Source organism: Haemaphysalis longicornis, unplaced genomic scaffold, assembly GCF_048455015.1.
Source record: "Haemaphysalis longicornis isolate Haplotype H1 unplaced genomic scaffold, Haemaphysalis longicornis Haplotype H1 scaffold_2, whole genome shotgun sequence".
In the NCBI taxonomy this organism is placed as follows: Eukaryota; Metazoa; Arthropoda; class Arachnida; order Ixodida; family Ixodidae; genus Haemaphysalis; species Haemaphysalis longicornis.
In genome coordinates this window covers 249,673,265-249,693,384 of record NW_027526295.1, presented here as the reverse complement: position 1 = coordinate 249,693,384, position 20,120 = coordinate 249,673,265, and the positions used below count along the sequence as shown (strand labels likewise).

At 44.8% G+C, this 20,120-nt stretch overlaps 1 protein-coding gene across 6 annotated transcripts in view; it reads right to left on the bottom strand.

Annotated features, from left to right (window-relative positions):
- Positions 1 to 20,120, bottom strand: part of LOC144170366 (uncharacterized) — an 87,130-nt gene that overhangs the window by 23,206 nt on the left and 43,804 nt on the right. For all 6 annotated transcript variants that reach the window (XM_077700126.1, XM_077700132.1, XM_077700129.1 and 3 more), the window contains 10 exons: positions 14,113 to 14,822; positions 12,006 to 12,599; positions 10,241 to 10,531; positions 7,845 to 8,542; positions 6,738 to 6,866; positions 5,331 to 5,382; positions 5,155 to 5,231; positions 4,363 to 4,564; positions 2,802 to 2,899; positions 1,840 to 2,017 (listed from right to left, as the gene is read on the bottom strand). In XM_077700126.1, the coding sequence (XP_077556252.1) occupies positions 1,840 to 2,017; positions 2,802 to 2,899; positions 4,363 to 4,564; positions 5,155 to 5,231; positions 5,331 to 5,382; positions 6,738 to 6,866; positions 7,845 to 8,542; positions 10,241 to 10,531; positions 12,006 to 12,599; positions 14,113 to 14,822 (3,029 nt within the window). The remainder of the gene's footprint in view (positions 1 to 1,839; positions 2,018 to 2,801; positions 2,900 to 4,362; positions 4,565 to 5,154; positions 5,232 to 5,330; positions 5,383 to 6,737; positions 6,867 to 7,844; positions 8,543 to 10,240; positions 10,532 to 12,005; positions 12,600 to 14,112; positions 14,823 to 20,120) is intronic.

Below are 20,120 nucleotides of genomic sequence, written 5' to 3'. Positions count from 1 at the left end.
GTGATAGTGTGCAATCACAAGCATTCCACTTGAAAGCGTCACACGATATGGACACATGGTGTGTCAAGAGGCCATTGTCTTCAAATCTGTCTTGAAAAGGAAATTCCATGGTGCAGACATCTTGAGGCGGCAAAATTATTCTGAAGAATAGCTGCATCAGAGTGCCAGTTTGGCTTTCCAATCTGTGAAAAGTTGCAGCCCACGTGCTTCAGCAGAGATGCATTCTATAAGCATGCTAGATTCAATACATTTATCTGATGGTGGCAAAAAACGAGAATGCCTGTGTCAAGAGGTACTAATCAATATTAATCCATAGCCCTCCACTACAGTGCACCTCATAACTCAATGTAGCTACAGTCTATGAAACTCTCATTAATTTTAAGCTAAAAGGAGTGTCTTCCTAAAGCAAGCACCGCGCGTATCGTGTACTGCGTCTGCCAGCATTGGATTTGATGGCCGCCACAAGGGCTGCCTTTCACACACAAAATAGCAAGCTTCCTGAGCATTAAAGTTTGCAGCGTGGGGACAAAAAACATATGCGTGAGGCAACCCAGCCAGCCTTATGTAAAGCAGCAGCATGCACATGTGCATGACAGCTGCTGTTAAGACATACCAACAGAAATGAGGAAAAACTGAACCAACAGTGCGTAGCAAGAGATGGAAAAGGCACAAAAAAGAATGGAACCCAAAAATCATTTTCACGTTATTGGCATGCTAAAGGCAGCTCTATTCAAATGCTCACAGTTGAACAGGGCTCTCCAGCAAAAGATACTTCTCCCAAAATGTAATGACTAATACGCAAAACATATTTTACAGCTTCCTTCATGCTCCATTTATTATATCCACTCAACTCCATCACTAGCTTAACACCAGTGCAGGAAACCTTTTAGCAAGGCCGCTGCACTTGAGAGAAAAACTGCTGCAGTTGTTTTGATAGAGATGTCGCTTCAATACCGAAGTATCCTGTATGCGCTGTATTATTTTAAAAGCACTCACAGGAAACCTGCACAAAGCAGTTCATTTTTAGGTCTCTACAGAAGTCCGTAGTTAAAGTTAACATTCAAAAGTAAACATTCAAGCATTACACTGTGTTGCACCAAACATAAAGGAATAGTTTTCACGAGCTCAAAAACAATTTCGCACAATTTATGCAAACTTGTTTATGCAACTGAATCACTGTGCGTGGCAACCACAATTAACCACGCTTTTTGCTTTAATCCGACAGTCATTAACATTCTACCCGAGCTTCTAATGTACATTCCCTGATCGGTGCAGTCACTGCTGTGAAGCAGATGTCGTTCACCTGTTAGTCAACCACCACTTGGACTGCAAGTTACATGACTTTCATCTAACAAGTAACGTCTTACCGTAAGGCATCCTGGGACATAAGCATTCCCAAGACTTCTTCCCAACACCAATGAGACAGGGACCGGGGAACCCACATGGCTTATCAATTCAATAACTGGATGGCTAACAGTGTAAGCTGTCTGGTTTGAATGCTATAAACTCCAAGATGGCTATAAAACCCGATGACATAAGAAGAAGAGGCCACCTTCTTAAAGAAACCCATGCCCTAGTTACAATTTTAAAAAATCTGCCATGAAAGTTTGAGCCAAAAAATGCCCCTGCCAAGCCCACCCCAATTTAGAGTTAATTGAAAGAAAAATGTAAGGGGGAACTTTAAAAGGAAATAAAAGAAAGTAGGAAAAGAATCTTGATGTTTTTGCAGAAGGAGAAATTAAAAAAAAAAAAAAAAAAACAAAAACAAAAACAAAAAAAAACGAAGCCCATTTGCCCCAAGAAAAAACCCAACTCAGGCTTGCTGCCAGGGCAACTCACCGCTAAGTCCTCCACGGTGTCCCTCTTGCGCTCCTCGGCCCTCTTGGAGGAGGAGCTGCTGGCGCTGCTGCTCCGCTTGGAAGACAGGCGGCCGCCAGACTTCAGGGACATCTTGGTGTCCTCCCCTATGTAGCCCCGGCAGTTGCTCGATTCACAGTGGCACCGCTGAGCCTCCTTGCTGCAAGAGGCCGGGGAGGAGGAGGAAGAAGAAGAGAACTTCAAATCGCCACAGCAAGCATCCCTTAATTCCTTACCCTCATGTCTGAAATACAGGCCGGCAGAATAACTCCTGGCTGTGCAATACAACAAGCTATATGGAAATGCTTTGTCCTTTAGCGCGCAAAGTCGCAACTTTTCAACCTGCCCTTCACTCACACGAGGAGTGTAGCGAGGCTCGTGATTCTGCATCTGCATTACATATGCATGAGGTGCATATGCAGATGCACACATCATAACCTCCAGCGAGCATGCCAGTAATACCTCTGGCATTAAAAGTGGGCCCAGGAATTTTTGCGTGCCCAGAAAGGACGAAAGAATGACTTGAGCTAGTAGTGAGACAGCTTCTGCATGCTGAATTATGCTTAGAGCAAAATGATACTGTTCATGCTGTTTCGCCAGATATCTTGTGTTCATCAAAAGGAGAATTTATCAGGTTTATTTTTTCATGCAACAAAATATTTCTGAAAGATTCCCATGGAGATAAGGAATAAAAAAGGGGGGAGATTAGAAACTCAGCAAAACAAAAATGCTAAAAGAATAGTTTTGCATGCCATAAAACATTTGGTCACATTTGAAAGCACATTCACAAGCTATAAGCTGACACCACTAACTACCAATGTAGCTGAAAATAACAATAAGAACAAACATGTGCTCTGTTCCAACCACCATACTCTGAAAGAAAATGACGCCTCCTTCCTCAAGCAGCAAGAAAAGAAGCAACACAGCTAAACTCAATCACGCACCCATATCTCTGGAACTGGTAGTCAAAGGTGAGCTCTTCACCAGCTCTCAGGGGCCGCCGTGTGAAGAAACCAATCCTGAGCTCCCCATTCACGGTCCACTGAAATATATCCAGCACCAAAGCATTTATAAGCTCTAGCATGAATTACTGTTAACCTTCAAGGAACACTGAAGAAAGCTACATGTGCAAACTACTTTATCACGTCAGGTTCGAGCATCCAGGTCATGTTCCGTATTTTCTTGGCTGTTTTATGCCCTTTTTTTCCCCCAACTTTACACAAAGGTAGCATTTTGTAATCCTTTTTTTTTTTCGTTTCACATCAAGAATGGCAGCCCCACTTATCTGCTTATTTAGAAGTCACTTAAAACAAATTTACCCTAAGGGAGAGCCGGCGGTCATCTTGAAAAAATGACCACCTTAGAACGGTGGCACCACCTGCCTTATCCAGAAGGAAATGCGCGATGCTGGTTCAGAAAAGGGTGCAGACGCAGGCCTCTTTGTCTTGGGTTTACCAAGTGGTGTCACTATATTCTAAGGTGGTAATTTTTCCAATATGGCCACTGGCTCTTCCATAGGCGACGCTTTTATTTGATTTCTAAACAAACAGGTGAGTGCCAATGCCATTCTTGGTGGGAAACAAAATACACCACAAAATGCGACCTCCTTGCAAAATCGAGTGCAAAGAAAAATAAAAGAAAGATTTTCTAAAGAAAACCGTTCAAAGATGCCCATTTATTGTTGTAACACCCTACGCACTCAAAAGGAGAAGCGAAAAAGCAAATGGCGATAAGCAATAATCTTTCTGTGCGAGACGGGAGCAACTACACATCCACTTTCTCAACGCACCGCAGCAGTCTTATCCGCAAGTGGTTGTGTTGGAGATGAAAGGGCCCTGGACGCGATGAATGGAGCAATGCCTCATGCTCATTGGCAGTAGCGAAAGATGAACAAGCCCCATTCTTTTAGTTTAAGAAAATCATGGCAAACAAAAGATATTGCTCACACGAGGTAGTTTCCCCTACGGAAGTTAATCTGCCAAGAAGCCAGACTAGCATTAAGACGCAAGCCTGCGACACGGTTTGAGTCCAGGGAACATCAATAAAGAGGTTATAAGTCCATATACTATCTATATTCAATGTTTCACATTATTCGTAAATACTAACTTCAAATCGAATTATTCACTCAGTCATTGTTTGGTTAAGATTCCAAACTCAAATGTTCACACGTTCCTGAATTGCGGCTCAACACGTCAAAGCTACAACAGCGCTATACAGGCGGGCTACGAATAACAGTGACTGCTGCCAGTTTTTTTTTTTGTTTTGTTTTTTTTTGGGGGGGGGGCGGGCGGGCGTGCTGTGAGATGTCGAAGAAAGCGCTACATGATGCAACACGTAACAAACTTGCCAACCCCTGTGCCCTTGCAGGAGTTAAGAGTTAATAAATACAATAAAATAAATCTAGCAAGAGAAGTGTGCTACCTTCCCCACAAAAATTTTATAATTAGTCACCACAAACATATCTTGCTTCTTCCGTAAAAGGGAGCCACAAATGACCAGGCTGACCTTTTGTGTCTCGCAGTTTGGGTCGCACGAGTGGTTGATGAAGCGCGAAACGTTGCCCTTCTGGGTGGCGTCAATGATCTCGTCCGAGCGCAGCGCCATGAAGTAGTAGTGCTGGTGGTTGTCCCGCGAGTACTGCTTGACCCGCTTGCGGAAGTCCTCTGGCGTCAGCACTTCCCCGACATACTCCATCACAAAGGTGCCCCTGAACGCACGGCAGTCAACAAAAGAGCCCAGTGTCAAGTACGTCGCACGCATGCGCTCTGGGGAAAGCGCCACGATGGCAAACACTGTTAGGCATGACTCACTGAAGCTCGATTTCTTAAGCAGGCTGTCAAAAATCAGCAACAATCCGTTTTCAGGGGAAGAAATAAAAACCAATTATAATGTTCTTTTCTCAAATCAGATTTTCCCTGCTCGGCAAAAAGCACGATTGTGACGGAGAATTTATGTGAACAAGTCTATCTTCCCCAGTGCATTTTAGAAGAGGGATCAATATTGTCAAGAGACCACCTCTGTGGTACGACAGAAAATTTCCTGAGTTCGGAACTACTCAATGATCTGAGCAATATAGGGTCATTTTTTTCAGACTCGAAACTTTCGAAACTTCCTTGAAGCTTTCTAAAAACATTGTTACCAATTGGGATGAACCAGTTAAAATTGCATTCCAAAAGTTAAGGAGCAAAATGTTGTCTGCGTCAATCGTTCCCACAAAACAAAAGGAGTTTCAACGTGGCAGCAAATATTTTTAAAATAAGAGAGAGACTGGCAGAGGAGGAGAAAGTGCACTCTTACGACGACAAAGTTTCCAAGCTACGTAGACCCCAGCCTTTCTTGTCCGTCATGAACTTCTCCACTTTGATGTAGTTCTTCTGCAATGACAAAATGTTACCAACTTATTAACCACTCATTTCTTTTGGTTGAAGCCTTCATGAAACAGAACACGCACATACATATTTTTGTGCACGCACCTTTTGGAAACGGCGGTTGCTGCAGTTCTCACCATTGGGGCAACGCGATCCACTGATACAGAAAAAAAAAAAAGAACAGAAATAAAAGGCATCAACAACAATCTTCATTTGAAATGATTAAAAAAAAAAAAAAAAAAAAACTGGCGCAGCATTGTGGCACCATCAGATTTATGTGATTTTATATGGCAAAATAAACCCTTTTTTATAATGCTGCCATTCACCACTCTTGCAATACGAGCCCATGCCGAAGGAAATCTTCAGAGGCAAATGCCAAAATTCTGTCTTGATGCCGAATTCATCTTTTTGAACGTGACAGGCCCTTGCGCTCGCATTAACTACCAGGAAAAATTTCTCCTTAAATAAGGAATGATCGATGAATACATTATCAGCAGTCACACTAAAGTGAACTAGCCAGGCTAGCAAAGGGCTATAGGGCACCATCCTTGCAGGCTTTGCGTTATAAAAAGAAATCCAACCGTAGCACGCTCAAAGATAGCTGTAAAGACTGGGGTCAAAGGTTGCCACAAAAACACCACAGTATTTCTACTCCCGCAGGGGAACAACACTCCTAGGGAGAGCAAACAGCTTTCATGTGCGCTGTACAATTGCATGCTATATATCCACTACATGTATGCTAACGGGCTGCTTAGTTCTTCCAGTGTTTGAGGTTACAGACACCATTTGGTTGAGCATTCTGTCATTCCGTGCCAGTTAATTACACTTAATGGCGCCAAATATTTCCTTCACTGCACACTTACAGGGACAGTTACTGAACAAGTAACGGGAGGGAAATTGAAGGGGGATTATGGAGGTGGGGGTGGTGAAGAGAAAGCGTAAGGAGAAAAATGGAAGTATAAAAAAAAAAAAACCCAAAGAATCAATTTTAAACTTGGAAACGCTGAAACACTCACACATTTAAAAGGGGGCAGTAGCCTTGCCCACCCACTGAAAACTTCAACGGGCAAAGGGAAGGGGGGAGGGGGGGGGGGGGGGGGGTGCAAAGGGCTGGGTGAGGGCAAATAAGTGTGTGACAAGGGTGCACAATAAATCAACACGCTTGTGCTCATAGCCGCACGTCCATTGTTATGGGAAGCTTAAAGATAAGGCTTTCTCCAAAACTCCTAGCAGTTAACACACACTTTCAGGAACAACCAAAACATGAGCAGAGAAATATTAGCGGGGAGACTCAAGTTTACGTGTTCCTTCCCACAAATGTCAAGTAGTGGCAACCCTTCTCTCAGTTTGGGTTGTGTTGTTTGCATTGACCTCGTAGCTGACTGTACATTCACACATGCACGCGTGAACCATCCCATGTCTATCGAGGTTTTATGGGCAAACCTTTCACGCCATTTGCCTTAAAAAATATTAATAAAAAATAAAGCAGCAGCTCAGAAGGAGGGAACTGACCATTCAATCATGAGCAGACGGTTGAGGCAGTCCTCCTCGCATCCCATGATGCCCCGGTCCTTCTCGTCCTTGGTGAGGGTGCAGTCACAGATCATGCGGCGCACCTCCTTCTTGCTCTTCGTCTTGCGCCTGCCACCCACGAGGGGGAGGAGATCCCCCACACATACTCGCACCTCCAACAAGACGTCAATCAAAGCAATGCTGCTGCTGTCCACAGCCACTGGCCCTTCGTGGCATCTAACTTAGGGTCAAACTTTGCGTGCAGTTAAAGGGGTACCAACAGCAATTTTTGGGGTTATTATTACACAGTTTGCTTCCTTTATTCACCAGAATACCCTGGCTCTATCAAATTATTTATTGTGCGTTCAAGTATTAAAAGTGCTCTTACAGGGTCATTAGGAAGTAGGCCTCAACCAAGACAATAAGAAGAGGAGATAAAAATTTTGTGCCAGTACCATATAGTACCGCGATTCTACAACTAGATGTAGACGTTTTACAACTCTGATAACATGTCAGCAAATATGAAAAGGGATTTTCTGAATTTTTCTGAGAATTTAAGCAAGCCAAATCGGTAATATATATAGGCACACAATTTTTGCTTCAACTACAAGTCTCACAAACCACAATAATTTCCGCTAGAATTGGAACACTTTAGAAGTGAAACTGTTCTTTTTGTAGGCCTGCAAATCTACAAGCTTCCTCTATGCTTGCAAACCTATGAAGCAAGCAACAATCTACAACACCTCTTAAGCCTCATACCCATTCATCAGCGGCCCATTTGTCCACTGCAGTACAAAACCCTTTTCCAAAGCTTTCCAGTCCTGTTACGAATTGTCCATTTTTTGCCCCCGAATTTTCTTCATCCCTCAAATGTGTAAGCGCGACTCGACCTTAAACAGTGTGGACACAATTATGCAGAAAGAGAAGACATGGATGCAGTGATGCTTTCTGTCCTGTGTTAACCCCGCGTCTTCTTCCTGGCACCAGCCCTCACTCTTTTCTGCACCTCGCACATGTATGCATGCTGCTACTCTTTTGACATAAGCAGCGACGTGTGATAGTACTAGCCCCCAGTCTGAAGCCTCACAGAATGGGCTCGGAACTCACCTCTCAAACAGGTAGAGGTTTTCCTCGATGTCCTCATAGTCGAACGACCGCATGGGGGAGCTGGTGCGGCTTCCTCTGTCCTTGGTTGGAGTGTCCGTCCTCACAGCAGCATCCCTGGAGCTCCTGGGTTCCCTAGGTGATGCAGTGCTGTCCGAGGATTCTCTGCTGCCTCTCAGCTCTCTGGACTCTCTAGGCTCTCTGGACTCTCTTGAAGACTCCCTGGATTCCTTAGACTCCCTGGGTTCCCTCGATTCCCTGGGCTCTTTCTCCCTCGATTCCCTGGGCTCTCGTGACTCTCTGGACTCACGGGGCTCTCTGGACTCTCGTAGATCTCTGGACTCACGGGGTTCTTTGGACTCCCTGGGCTCTCTAGATTCCCGAGGCTCTCTCGACTCTCGAGATTCTTTGGACTCTCTGGACTCCTTGAACTCTCTGGACTCTTTGGACTCTCTAGATTCCTTGGTCTCTCTAGATTCCCTGGGCTCCCTGGATTCTCTCGAGTGGCTCGATGAAGGGCTCCGGTCCCTTTTCCTGACACTGTCCCTGCTGTTGCCGGTGGGAGGCGCCTCTTCTTCCTGGATGCTAGCTATTCGTGCTTCCCGCGGGGGGGTCTCACGACCTGCTGGTGAAGGCAGAGTTGGAATGGGTGTGACCTCACGCGTCTCCAGTTCACTGCTGCGCCGCCAACGAGATTTGACCTGCAAAAAAAGACAATGGTACTGAGCACATGGCAGTGCGAAATGCACAAATATGTCTATCCTCTTCTGTCAGCCTCAAGACTTCCCTCATTAACAGCTGTAAACAAAATGATGATAATGATTGCGCACCCGACTAGCTGAAAGGGAATAACTAATATCTTAATTAGACGGTATGAGCACCGTCAGAAAAGGCAGGAACTTTTAATCCAGGCTGACCTATTGTGGTTCAGATAATGCATCCAGAAGTTGGCTACGAAGCCAGCAATGGCATTTTCGACTGCTCACAACATAATTAGACGACACAAAGGAATGCTGCTGCTACTAATTACATTTGTCAGGTTAATGGTTAGGGTGTGCAATTTGCCCAGAGTTTTTCATGTCAGTTTACAGGAACTTTTTCCGCAAGTCATGCTGCGTAACATTTTATCCGGAGCAGCTATTTGAAATCTGATTGCATGCATGACCAGAGGTGCTCAATCTTTACAAGCTGTGAAAATTTCAGCCTCCTAACTTCATTATTAAAAAAAAGGTTGTTTCGAGGAGCATGAGATTGCAAGTACATTTATGTCTCTTACATAGAACAACCCCCCTCAAAAAACAAAGGCAAATTGAGAGAACCGATTTTTTGCGAGTATATTTTTTTTATTCCAAATGAAAGGGCATCACTTAACACACCTTAACCCGAAACGATTTGTCTGATAGCACCCTAGAATTATTGAAATCGCAATTTTTAGATGTAACAGCCATACGTGTCCCGTCAAAAGAAATGCTGCCAACCATGGCAGTGAGCCGTGCTACAACGTACTTCTAACTGCACGTGAGATTAAAAGAGGTCTTTAAAGACTTGTCCCCGGCTAAAACAACAATAATGTGCAACTTTTCCTATTCCTGCATGCAGTTTTTGAATCACATGGTAAAATCGATGGAAATGTTTGGACACGTAATGTAGTGTAACATTTAGACACCACATGTCGCCACCAATGCAAAATTGAAATTATTTCCGCCTGTTTTATAAATACTGTATGGTTACCCTACTATATAAAATGCTGGCTTTCATATGAGCTGAAGGACAGGACCTCCACAAAAATCGGTTGTCTGTCCCTTCAATAGTCACTAAGACATACATCGAAGTCAATATCAGAAAGAAATGTGCAAAAGCAGTACTGTGGTTTGCAAGGCGGCCATGAAGGATGTACTATTGTGTTTCCTCTGAACTTCTCTGGCTCTAGACTTTGGCTAAACACAGCAAAATAATGAAAACAGCAGTTGAACTGAACAACACAGTTCTAATTAAGTTTAGTGCACTTCATGGAGGCAAAAATTTAACGGCAGCAAATGCAACAAAGGCCCATCAACCCATAGGCACAGTCAGTCCTGAATCCCACCAGATATCTAAGCTTTTGACATAGCGGAATAGAAAGGATAGTAAGAAAATGAAACCTAGACTCTCATTAGGCAAGACGTGATAATGTGATTCTGTGGCACAGCGTTCTCGTGCTTTGTTTGCTTGCTCGGTAGAACGATCGGGACCTTGCTCAATCCAGGTAAGAGAATCACTGGTCACACCTCTCTTCAGAAGTACAAAATGACACTTGAAGCTTCAAGTTCTTTTTTGTTTGTTTGTTTATGCCTAAGCCAGTGAGCAGGACAACACTACCAGCTACCCTGCGATAGTAAAAAATGCAGGCACTGTCCTACCTTTTCAGGGCGACTTGCAGAGTCAAGCGACGCTGTGGAGTCTTTCCTTTGCGGGGAAGGAGCTTTTGGTGGTGGCAATGGGGGAGTCTCTGTGCCTTGAGGCTTGTCAGCTGCACTGTCCACTAACATTGGCACGACAGGTGCAGAAACCACAATTTCTGGTGGCACTGCCGATGAGTTGACAGCCGAGACCGCTGCCGAGTCTGGCTCAGAGACAACGATTGCTTCGGAGTCTTCCCACCGGGTTCTGCGTCTCGATGACCTTGGCGTGAGCGGAGCTTTCTCAGGACTCTGCATCGGCACAGTGAAAAAACCACGCCCTTAACAAAGGGCAAGCCACATGCTGATATCAAAATGCAAACACCCCACAGACTTGTACCTCAACACTGTTCAGATAGTATGTTGATACGGAAGTCATGTTCTGCCCTTAAAAAAATAAAAAAAGGCCAATTAACTTGATTGCACTCAAGACTCTTGCAGCATGCTACGTTATGTTGTAATACTGATGAATTAGAAACAGCAGCTTCATATGCTGACAGATTTGGGTTCTCTGACTGAATAAGGCAGTGCATGGGCAGGATTTAGAGGTAAGAATTTAGTGCCTATTCTCAATCAACGACTAATATATGTTCAGACTTATAAGCCGCACTGTTGCACAAGTCAGACCCTTGTTAAACTGCCATTTTTCTGGAAAATTTCATACGCAAGTTGCACTTATCTGCTGTATGCTACATATATACAATAGGCATTACAAACCACATTAGGCGAACTAACACAGCCAAATATGCAGGAACACAAAACCCCCATTTTGTTGTTTTTCGCAAATAAATCACCACGGCTACAGTTCTTGCCCTCTGCTTCTCCATAGCCACTAAGTCGCAAAAAATCCTTGCGATTTATAGACTGAGAAATATGGTACTGAAGTACAGCCATTGCAACTCTAGCGAAATTGGGTGCTTTCCCAGCATGCCATATTTTGCATGTAACAGAGGGAATACAAAGAAATGCAAAGTGCACACCCTTCGATACATGCTGCGCAATCTGGCTGCTGAATTTAGAAGTTTCGCTCATGCGACATTTCGCAGGTTTCTCAGTTTATGTTTGAAAATACAGCCTACTGCTAAATCAAGTGCCTGTTCAACCGAGCTGGTGCTCCATATTTATTTACGTGCACTTTTCACACCACTGCGCTGCCAAGTGAATTTCTTTCCACGGCATGCACATCAAACGCATTCTTTTTTAAAAAGAATGCGTTCTTACACAAGTTTTTACGAAAGAGGAAAAGAAAAACCAATCATAGTCTCGTGCTCAACTTCATAATCTGCTTTCGAATAAACATGCACCAGCATGGCAGCATGCCTGCACGGCTCTTATAAGGAAGAGACGCTCCACAAGCAAAATGGACATTGTCAGATATGAAAGGTTAGGCCCACAGCCTGCTTCTTGCTCAGCAGCACAGGGTGTTAAATTCGCAACTGAAGAAAATATACAGTGTCACTTCCCTGATCAGGCATCCCATCAATGGCAGACAGTGCTCTCAAATGTGTGGAAGGCCAGCGCATGCACAGAGCTTTTGAATCTAGCAGCCAAATGATGTCGCATGTATCAGAGTCTGTGGGCTCCATTTTTCATATTTCTTTGTGTACCACCTGTACTTTCTTTCCTTCTTACCGAGAGCACTTTAACAGCATTCCTGTCCACAACTGACCTCTTGGAACACCAGCAGAGAAATGGGTGCCACTGAGTAAAACAGGTGCAGGCTTACCTCAGACGTGCTGCGCTTGTCAGGGCTGCAGTAGTATCGCCGGTCCTTGTGATCAGGCATTGGCGACGAGTTTGCAGGAGACAATGGGAAGTCGGGAAGATTGGAAAGCTGAGGTTGGGGAGGGCTCATCATGGCAGCCTCAACACCGTCCACTGAAGCCTTCTCCACATTTTGTTGCAACACTGCGCCACCTGGCGCAGTGGCCGGCTGTGGCGTAGCACTCGCAGTCCTTTCTGGTGTTGAAGCGACAGCGGGGCACCTTCTGTCCTCGGCCAATGGAGCTGTCTCTTCCGGCAACGCATTCACCGATTCACTTTTGCCGTCCGAAGCAACCAGCTCTTTTTCCTCTGCAACCGGCGCTGCATCCTGCTCTGCTGGAGCACATCGCGATTCCTTTTTCGCCGTCTGCACGGGAGGCACACAGTCCGATGTTCGCATAACTTCCTGCTCTGCAGTAGAGCTTGGTAAAACAGGATTGGTGACAACTGTTGCACCATCCTGGCTTTGCAAAATTTCACAGTCCGCAGCCACAACTGTTGGCCCATCAGGAAACGGCGGAGTTGAGTGGTCGCCTGTACTGCCAATTAGCAGCTCCTTAAAAAAAAAGGGGGGGAAGGAAAGGAGGGAAGGGGAGGCAACACGTTCACTTTATGAAGAAAAAGTAACATTTAACAGAGGCCAGAGGCAATTTATTCACAACTTGCAAAAACCGCAAGTACAGGTTCCTTAAGCCAAGCCAGGTTCATACCACCAGTTTTGAAGGGCTAATATTAAAATAAAAAAAACCTTGAAATCTCAGACAATATTTATAACAGATTTATTTCCAGAATTGCACTATGCGATCTCCTATTGCAAATTAAAGCACGTGTCAGTCAACATGCAACTAAGGATTTGACGCGGGCACGTTTGAAAAAGGTGATTCTGCAGAGAGCTAAGCCATCTTTCATTTCAAATGGTAGTAATGCAACTATTAAAAAGGATGCTAAAGCTTCCTCAGCTGTTAGTTTATTTGCCATGTTTGAGACGTCTTTCAGGACGCCCTTAGTAATTTTGTTATTAAAAAAAACAAAAGCTGAATTTCCGAACGACATTAAAGCATCCCCAATATTTTCCCGCCCCAAAATGTTGGAAGCGTAGAAACCTTTAAAAAAGGACTCAAAGTATAGGTTGTTAGTCCTTGGCCACAGCATTGGCTTCAAAACTGTACGCAGCGATGTTCCGCACTGACAAGAAAAATTCCCATTTCTAAGTTAAGGAATTCCCCATTTTTAACATTTTTTTCCCCTGCAGGTTTCTCAAGAATTCCCTGCAGATTTCCCTGCATTCTCTTTTTGCAGCTGATAAATCTATACATTGACTCCTGCTTAGTTTTGGGTGTTAGCCAGCGCCACCTGTGTCTACTTTTGGTGGCCTTCTGGACGCAGACGCTGTACAGATCATCAGAGTTTCAGCGTGAACTAAATTACACTACACCTGTCGCTCAGCAGCAGTTGACTATGCATTTCAGGTTTTGTACCAAATGCATGCTTACTTTGCTTGCTAATGCTAAGTTAAAAAATTCATGTATGAAAAAGAACAACACATTGTTGGGCAATTGAGGTAATTTTTTGTCAGCACCGAAACTGCTAACAACAAACAGACTAAGGTGCTCCCGAAATACTTTTTTGTAACAGGCTTCGTCGCTTCATGCTTTATTAGCTCTTCCTCATGGAGCATTCTTTCCTCTAGGCTGCCCCGTTTTATGAACTGGATTGGAAGAGGTCTTGGATGCTTGTGGATTGCGGGAACACAACAGTGGATATTTGGACATAAATCCAATGAAGTGTTAAGGGGAACTTTTTAAAAGAAAATAAAGCAATAAATGACGTGAGTTCTGGTTTACAAAGATTATTTTTCATTTTTACTCCACGACTCCAAAAATTCCTTGCATCTCTTAAAGATTCCCATTTTCCCTTGTGGCCAAAATTACGACTGCAAAGGCACCCAAAAAGGGAAAATTCCCCGAACGAAACGTCACTGAGTGTACGTGCAATAATATTCGAGAGTAAGAAGCAACAAAAACAACAACAGACGGCACTCGTGAAAACACAAGGATTCTTCAGCTCACCTTCGGCTTTTCCTCCTCCTCTTCACTTCCGTCCAGCGGCTGCTTCTCCAGCAAACACACATCCTCCTTCTGGTCCTGCTTGGCAACTTCACCACCCTCAACAGCAATAATCACTGAATGCGTCACAGGAGCTTTCACAGCACCGGCCAGTGCCTGCTTTTCGACACGCACCCCTGCATCTTCCATTACCGAATCCTGCTTCTCCATTTTCCCTGGCTTACACGAGGAAGCTACCTCGTTCTTAGCCCTTCTCACTTTCTCCTCCTCTTCCTCGACTGCTACCCCAGCATCGGGCAAGCCCACAGAATCCAGCTCTGGCTTGGCACTCGCCGTGTCCATCGCGTCGTCGTCGTCGTCGTCCTGCTCTTCCTCGGACTCCTCAGCGGCCACCGTTTCCGGTTCCTGCGGTGGAGCAGCTTTCTCTTCGGTGCTCGAGCCTCTCCCGGCACGCTTTCCTTGCGGCGGCGGCGGCGGCTTCTTCGCTGGCGTCTTCCTTGGCCGCGACTTCTTGCTTGGAGAGGGCCGAGTTGGGCTCGAGCCCCGCCGCTTGTCGCCGCTCCGCAGCCTCACGCTGCGCCGGCGCGTTGCGGGGCCTTCAAAGCACAGGGTCTCCCCAGACGACCTGCGGCGAGCAACCTTGGGAGAACGTGCAGCTGCTGCCACCGCCTTCCCTGATCTCCCACCCTTCTGCTGCCTGGCGGATGCCCCGGCTGGAAGAGGAAGAGAGAGAGAGAGAGAGAGAGATTTTATACGAGTGCACGAACCAAGTGTAAATAAGTGTGCTTGTGCTTGGAGCAGAAAGACAGCCCAACAGCGCATTCTAAGCAGCCACGCCAATTCAACAGAAAGTTGCACTGCTCTGCAATGAACACTGATACTGTTGCTGGGAGTCCTTACCAGGTTACAGATGACGATAACAATTGCAAATTACACTGGAGTTAAAAAGGAATAATATTCTTAATTCGTTCATAGCAATGCTAACCTTTTGCGTTGAAGAATTTCACAAGAATTGGGCCTTGAACACCAGAAAATGAAAGTCAGTGCACAACCTCAACTGTACCCTAAAGCTGTACCAGAAAATTGAGCGCGCTCTCCCTGCCTTCTGCCAAGCACGCTCTGAAAAGCTTCCACTGCATGGTCTTGAAGCCTAGACAAAAACCATGCACATTGTACTTTGCGAAATCCGTTTATTGTGCCGTTTTGTGTTTCGTAAAGTCGGTAGATAAGTGCTCAGGTTAAGCCAAGACAAAAAGTTAACTGCGACATTAAACCAAGCTATTGTTCCAAACCTAGAGCCTTTGGTGCATTATATAAGCAGCTGGTGTTATAGCTACAACGGTCAACTACTTTGCAGTCATTGAAAGGTAAACTAAGGCCAGGGCAGTTTGGAAGGACCTTCCAGCAAATGGCAGGCGTCTTAAAATAGCTCTTTTCATCAATAGATGGTCTTTCTTTCACCTTCACAAAATCAAATAAGGGTCATAATAAACCTCCTCAGTAACCTGTCAAATGGGATTTATGCAACAAAAAAAAATCTGGTTTATTTAGTACATGAACTCATTACGAAGTACTAAAGTGAGCGACTGATGAATAGATGCCAGGGCATGAGAGCATGACTGAAAAATAAGAGCACCAAACTGGACAGGGATTACATGTGATCACAAGTACCTTCTTAAGCATGGGATCTTGGAGCTTATCTTTCTATGCCAGTTAACAAAAATTAATAAATTATTTAGTAAAGATATGCCTTCGAAGCATGGAATTTCTTAGCCTATCTATATGTGTCAGTTAAAAAAAATGAAACAATAAACAACAGCAGATGTGGCTCCATACTGTCTTTCACCAGATTCAGACTGACTGTGCCTCCAATTATGAGGGGATAGTCATCCCCCAACAAGAAAGTAAAAAAATAAGGACGGTGAAGACCACGCATCACGATGGAATGGGAAGATTTTTCAAGCTCTTGGAAGATGCTCTAAATGCAAATGACCAGACCCGACATTAATTAGAAAAACAGCTATTATCAGCACTATAACTGATTTCTCAGTGTAGTATAAAGGCTTGCGAGAGCGAGTACTACGTCGCGAGAACCTTTAAAGAGCAGAGACTGAGAACAGGAGTACAGGAAACGGAGAGGCTGACTTACGGCTGCTATCACTAGAAACACAAGTCTTCTTTGCCCGAGGAGCCTAGCACTTCTGGCAAAAATTACAGACATCACTCGTCAATGTAAATTGAAACGCTGACACAGAAACGCTGCAAACCATGCTTTGTAAACAGTTTTGCTCCCGTTCTGTTGCCAGACCCTAGTAAACACAGCCCCTGGTACACTACGCTGTAAACAAAGCCTTTGTGGTTTTTATTGAAGCGAGCGATAGAGAAAAAACGGCGTGGGATGTTCCATTCAAAAGCCGTGAACAAAAAGTTCCAATAACCTGCACGATACTCAGCATTCTCGCCACGACATTACATTGTGGTGCCAGTTTCTACAAAACTCTGCCAACAACAGATGTTTTAAGACTATTTCTTTGCTATTGCTACTTCTCATGTTACTAAGTTTTTTTTTTTTGCATGCACACACATTGTTACACAACTGGTAAGGACAGTGTATACACTGAATATGTTGTGGGAATATTTCACTACACAATGAATAAAAATTGAAAGCAGCAATAGAAATGTAACACCAAAGTTTATCTGAGATATAAAAAGGAGTGCGAGTAACACTACGAAGTGCTACTACGCAAGTACCCTTGGTGCACAGTAACCTATCCATCTGTCCCTGTGCGATGCAGGCTAAGTCAATGCTCTAATTATCATCTTGGTAGCTAGAAACTTCGCAGTTTCTTGCGAGCAGTGAGTTCACAGCCCTCTCTCCCTTCCCAAAATACACACAAGGAAGCGCTACCCTTACCCTGATCAAGAAGCAAACGCACTCACGCATTACTAGAGTCATGAATTACATGAATTATGAGCATTGCCGCGGTCGTGGCAAGTTTGACATCGTTACCATTATTAGGGATGATCAGAAATTTTGTAAGAGTTTGAGAAGCACGAAATCCCTTTAGAAGCTGTTTGTTTCTATCTGTGTCTCGAGCTACGATACCGCTGCTTCCCTCGAGCAGCCATGGACTTTGTAGGCACTACCAGGTAAGGTTGCAATGTCACCACTGAATGCTACTCAATGAACGAGCGCACTGACAACGCATAACCTCTCCACCTCTCTCTCTTCCAACTTGCATAACCTTCCTCCCTTTCGTTCCACAACACTAGGTGGTGTTGTGGAGACGATGACAGTAAGGTCACGGAACCAGAAGTCTCATGCCTATAGGCAAATGGCAAAATGCAATATTCCGCAGCAGACACAGCATTGAGAGTCAGCATTGGTGGCCAAGATACAGGCAAAAGCCAGGAGCGACTGCATGGTCAAAGGCAGATTCATAATCTTTTTTTTAAAGGGGCCATGAAGACAAGATACAACGTTGTTTAATTCGAAAGAACTAGTCTTCAGTACATCACTCAGCTCCATTCCAGCCACGAAAGACATTTTTTAACCGGGGAAAAAAAAATGCAACAAGTATTGAAAAACTTTCAAATTTTGCACTGGGCCAGCACTAAATTTTTTTATCAGTTCGTTAGCTGCACATCAGCATTCAAGTGATGCGATCAAATGGAACTGGAGGCTCCACTACAATCAACCAGCCGTGTGTGTCTTAGTGGTGGTTTAGGTCGACGGCCATCAATTGCACAAAAATTTAGTGACATCATAGAAAAGTTGCATGAAAGTGGCTGGGAAGTCGCCACTGTTTCATATGTTTTCTTTAATATCTCCAGCATTTGTTCGAAGTTTGCTATAAAATTAATACAATTGTTATCGAGACAAGGCAGTCTTTTTAATGAACATGTATTTTGTCTTCATGACCCCTGTAAGTGTTCATCGTAGCTCTGAAATGTGCCATCAAAGCATATTGAGCACAAATGTACCCATACTAAGAGTTGCACCATTCTGTTCCGAGCTGACAGGCACTAAGAATCATAAAAAAAGAACATGTTGCCTTGCAGACAGCGTGCAGCTGCCCGTGAGCACATGTTGCTTTCTGGGGAAGCAGCACCAAGCCAGAATTGTCCAGAGAAAAAGCGTGAAGCAAGTCGACATATACGCAAGACTGTGTGTAAGCCACAAGCGAGGCAGTCAACATGCACTTACAGCAGACATTCCAGTATCTCGCGGCCCGCTTGCGTTCGTTTAAAACTGTTACAAAAGCTGAATACGACTTTTCACAGTTGTCTTTTGTGTTCATTTTTATCTCCTGCAACGCACGATCCCACATATGCGCATATTTTCACTTTTAGCATGTCTCCACACCTGCAGGTTTTGCCTATACACCTCCTCATTTACAAACATCTATTCACAACTCCAAGGTTGTGGCATAGTCTGGCAACAATGTTCAAAACGGCCACAATGGTTGGTGCATGCAAGTTTGCAGCACAACTTTCCCTTGCTCCCAGGCTGAGATTTTTTTCATCTCAGCACTTAATCTCGGTGTCTCGTCAAGGCAGAGTAAATTATCGATAGCAATAAAGCACTCTGCCTCGACGAGACTGATACATCTCCAGCACCTTCAAGAAGTGTACAAAGGAAAGCCACTGAATTCATCGTTTGGTGGAGCAGCTAGTCTGGGCAGCTGGAAATCGTATGATACCCTGACCAAGATGACAGGTTCTTGAGGTTGTGAGGAAAAAAAGACTTGCCTAAGATTTCTGTTTTAGAGAGGCAGTTACGTTCATGCAGTGCTCATGCGCTGCTTAGGCAAGTTTGTGCATGGTTCTAATGGGTGTAGGAAAAAATAGTCCCGGAACTTATGATAGCGGAACTTATGGTCCCGGAACAAATGGTCCCAACTCCAAAGTAGGAACAAATGGTCCTGCGTCTCTCTGTGGGCACACTGACCCTATAACACAACTTGTTTTCCGTTAAAATTCGATGCATCTATCTAGGGTGCAATATTGCCTGCTCTCTCAAAAGTTTGACTAAATTAATTAATGTAAAAGAATTCTGTCCATGATGATATTTGCTTCTTATTCCGCATCGTTAGCATGGGACGAGAAGAGCGCCATTCGCCCCTCATGAACCATCTTATTTGTGAGGAACGGCACAAGCAGGAATGAAACAGTGCGATTCTGCAAGCATGGGCCGTGAATCATGAGTGGTTGAGCTTGCAATGCCTCCGGCATATAAAGATGTTTCGATTTGTAATTATTTTCCAGTAAGCTATCCTCCTCCTCTTCCCCTTATCCACTTTGTTTTCAGCTGAAAGGACAGATGAGCAGGTCACGGGTGCGTGCGTAAGTGAGCTGTTCCGGTCACAGCAACTAATCCCAAGCAAAGTGCACCTGTCGCGAGACGCCACGAGATTAAGAGAGGTTGCTAACAGGCAGTTTTTAGGCTAGCCAACTAGGGCACGACGCTCCCGTCAGAGTTATTGATTGATTGATTGTGGGGTTTAACGCGCCGACGCAACGCAGGCGATGAGGCGCGCCGTAGTGGAGGGCTCCGGATTAATTTTGACCACCTGGGGATCTTTATCTTGCGCCGAAATCTCGTACACACGTGCGTTTTTGCTTTTCGCCTCCATCATAAAAGCGGCCGCCGCGGCCGGGAATCGAACCCGCGACCTCGTGCTCAGCAGCGCAACGCCTTTCCCGTCAGAGTTACTTGATATAGGAGTTTCGAAACTCCCCAGAGGCCCCATACATCATAAAGTGGCCCTACGATTGGTCCACTGTTTTGGATCTTGCTTTACATTGATTGATTGTGGGGTCTTTAACGCGCCGACGCAATGCAGGCGATGAGGCGCGCCGTAGTGGAGGGCTCCGGATTAATTTTGACCACCTGGGGATCTTTAACGTGCGCCGAAATCTCGTACACACGGGCGTTTTTGCTTTTCGCCTCCATCAGAAAAGCGGCCGCCGCGGCCGGGAATCGAACCCGCGACCTCGTGCTCAGCAGC